The sequence below is a fragment of the Triticum aestivum genome, chromosome 4A, assembly GCF_018294505.1.
Source record: "Triticum aestivum cultivar Chinese Spring chromosome 4A, IWGSC CS RefSeq v2.1, whole genome shotgun sequence".
NCBI lineage: Eukaryota > Viridiplantae > Streptophyta > Magnoliopsida > Poales > Poaceae > Triticum > Triticum aestivum.
The window spans coordinates 9,511,066-9,512,801 of record NC_057803.1 but is presented as its reverse complement, the minus strand read 5'-3'; the positions used below and the strand labels follow the sequence as shown (position 1 = coordinate 9,512,801).

The following is a 1,736-nucleotide window of genomic DNA, read 5'->3' as shown; positions in this document are numbered from 1 at the left end:
GGTTCCAATTAGTAGCCAATTCGGCACTTAGAGAAGGGGAACCACTAATCAACATTGAAGTGTAATATAAGTTTTTTCTTATGTTAGCTTTGTGTGTTCATAATAGTGACATATGGAGAATGGAGGTTTTCTTGTCTGTTTGTGATTCACTTTATTGTATTTTTGATATAATTTATTTCTTTAATGTAAGTCAGATATTTTCTTTAAAAATAAGGCAGTGTAAATAATAGTTAAACTCCCCGGAAAGAAAAGAGATAAACGCGCGTGAAATCGTTTATTCGATTCAGGCATATATGACACGTTAAAAAACATATGGCAATCACATTATGCTGGGGAGAAACCTTATTGCACGGCCACTTACGCTGGCACTCCCTCTAAAAAAAATACACTGGCACTCGAAAGAAAGGACGACAGAAACAAACTTGCAAAGCATACTTGTGAACCAACAAAGTACCAGTACGGTTGATACTTGCCCTGTCGGCTATGCTATTGCGATCTTCCTGAACCTGCGGAGCTTCCAGGTGCTGAGGCTGGACCCCGGCACGCCCCACACCAGGCACTCGTACTGCGCCCTGCTCCCGTCGGCCTTCGCCGCCGCCACCACCAGGCGGTAGATGGTGCCGCCGCCCACCGCCTCCTCCGTCTCGCCGCGCGCCACCCCCACGTACGTCAGGCCCGCGCTGTGCGCCAGGTCGTACACGATCACCGCGAACCGCCCCACCTGCTGGACCACCACCACGTTCGGGTTCACCGCCGTCCACTTGGCCGCCGCCCCCTCCGGCAGCGTGGCGGCCACGATGAGGACCGCTCCGAGCAGCGGCAGCGGCAGCGGCAGCGACCTCATCTTCTATGTTGCTATCGGACGAGTGAGGACTGAGGAGGCTGCACCGATGCGAGCAATGCTTATTACGTGAGACTTTGGCCCGGTTTATAGTGCGGAAAAGGCGAAAGCAATGCGTCGATCGGCCGTTACGTGTTTTCCTTTTGTTTTTGTTTTTGTTTTGCCTAGGATCAAGTTCAGATCTGCATGCATGAGCGGGATGATGAGCTTGGCATGGCCGGCTTGCATTGGCGGGTAGTCGTGGGCGGTGCAGCGTGTGTTGGAACTTGTTGATGCAGCATGCAGGTCAGCAGGTGCATTTCTTTTCAGCTATCGTTTCCGGTTTTCATGTAGTAAAACCTTGAAGTCTACGCTACATAATCCGTAGTTTACTGAAGTAGTACGTATGATTTGTTAGTAGAGCATTTTTTAGACGGATTTATTCTACAAAAGAGCTTTGTAACGAAGATACAAAAAATGGCAGGAACATAAAAATCATAGTTTTTTTTAGCCAGGCTTCTAATCCCATTCCATGAGTGATGAAATGTGTCACTGATCCATTAACTGATTAACTCAATCTGATTGCGTGCTCTAGGCTAACAGTTCGGATCAGTTTTTTTTCAAAGGTAGCTTTGTTTCGGGCAATCCACATAGCTCATGGATCGCAGCTAAACCAATCGTATAAAATTGTTGGTGGACCAGTGTTTGCATGTAACAATGTAATGCTGCGAAGTGGGGGTGGGGGGGAGGGGGACTCTTCTCCCCACTCTCTTCTTTAATACTCTCTCCGTCCGGAAATACTTGTCAAAAAAATGAATGAATCTAGACGTATTTTAGTTATAGATACATCTAATTTTATCTATTTCTTCGACAAATATTTCAGGACGGAGCGAGTACTATATGATATATAAACACA

The 1,736-nt window shown here is 46.7% G+C and overlaps 1 protein-coding gene across 1 annotated transcript; it reads right to left on the bottom strand.

Moving 5' to 3' along the window:
* Positions 1-264: 264 nt before the first annotated feature.
* On the bottom strand, positions 265-850 carry LOC123081564 (uncharacterized). The gene has a single exon (XM_044504124.1). It carries the CDS (start codon positions 842-844, stop codon positions 482-484), a length of 363 nt encoding a protein of 120 aa, XP_044360059.1. The 5' UTR covers positions 845-850; the 3' UTR covers positions 265-481.
* Between the last annotated feature and the right edge of the window lie 886 nt (positions 851-1,736).

Bases quoted from the DNA above. Each gene is read 5' to 3' on its own strand.
- LOC123081564 (XM_044504124.1), bottom strand. From the start codon at position 844: ATGAGGTCGCTGCCGCTGCCGCTGCCGCTGCTCGGAGCGGTCCTCATC.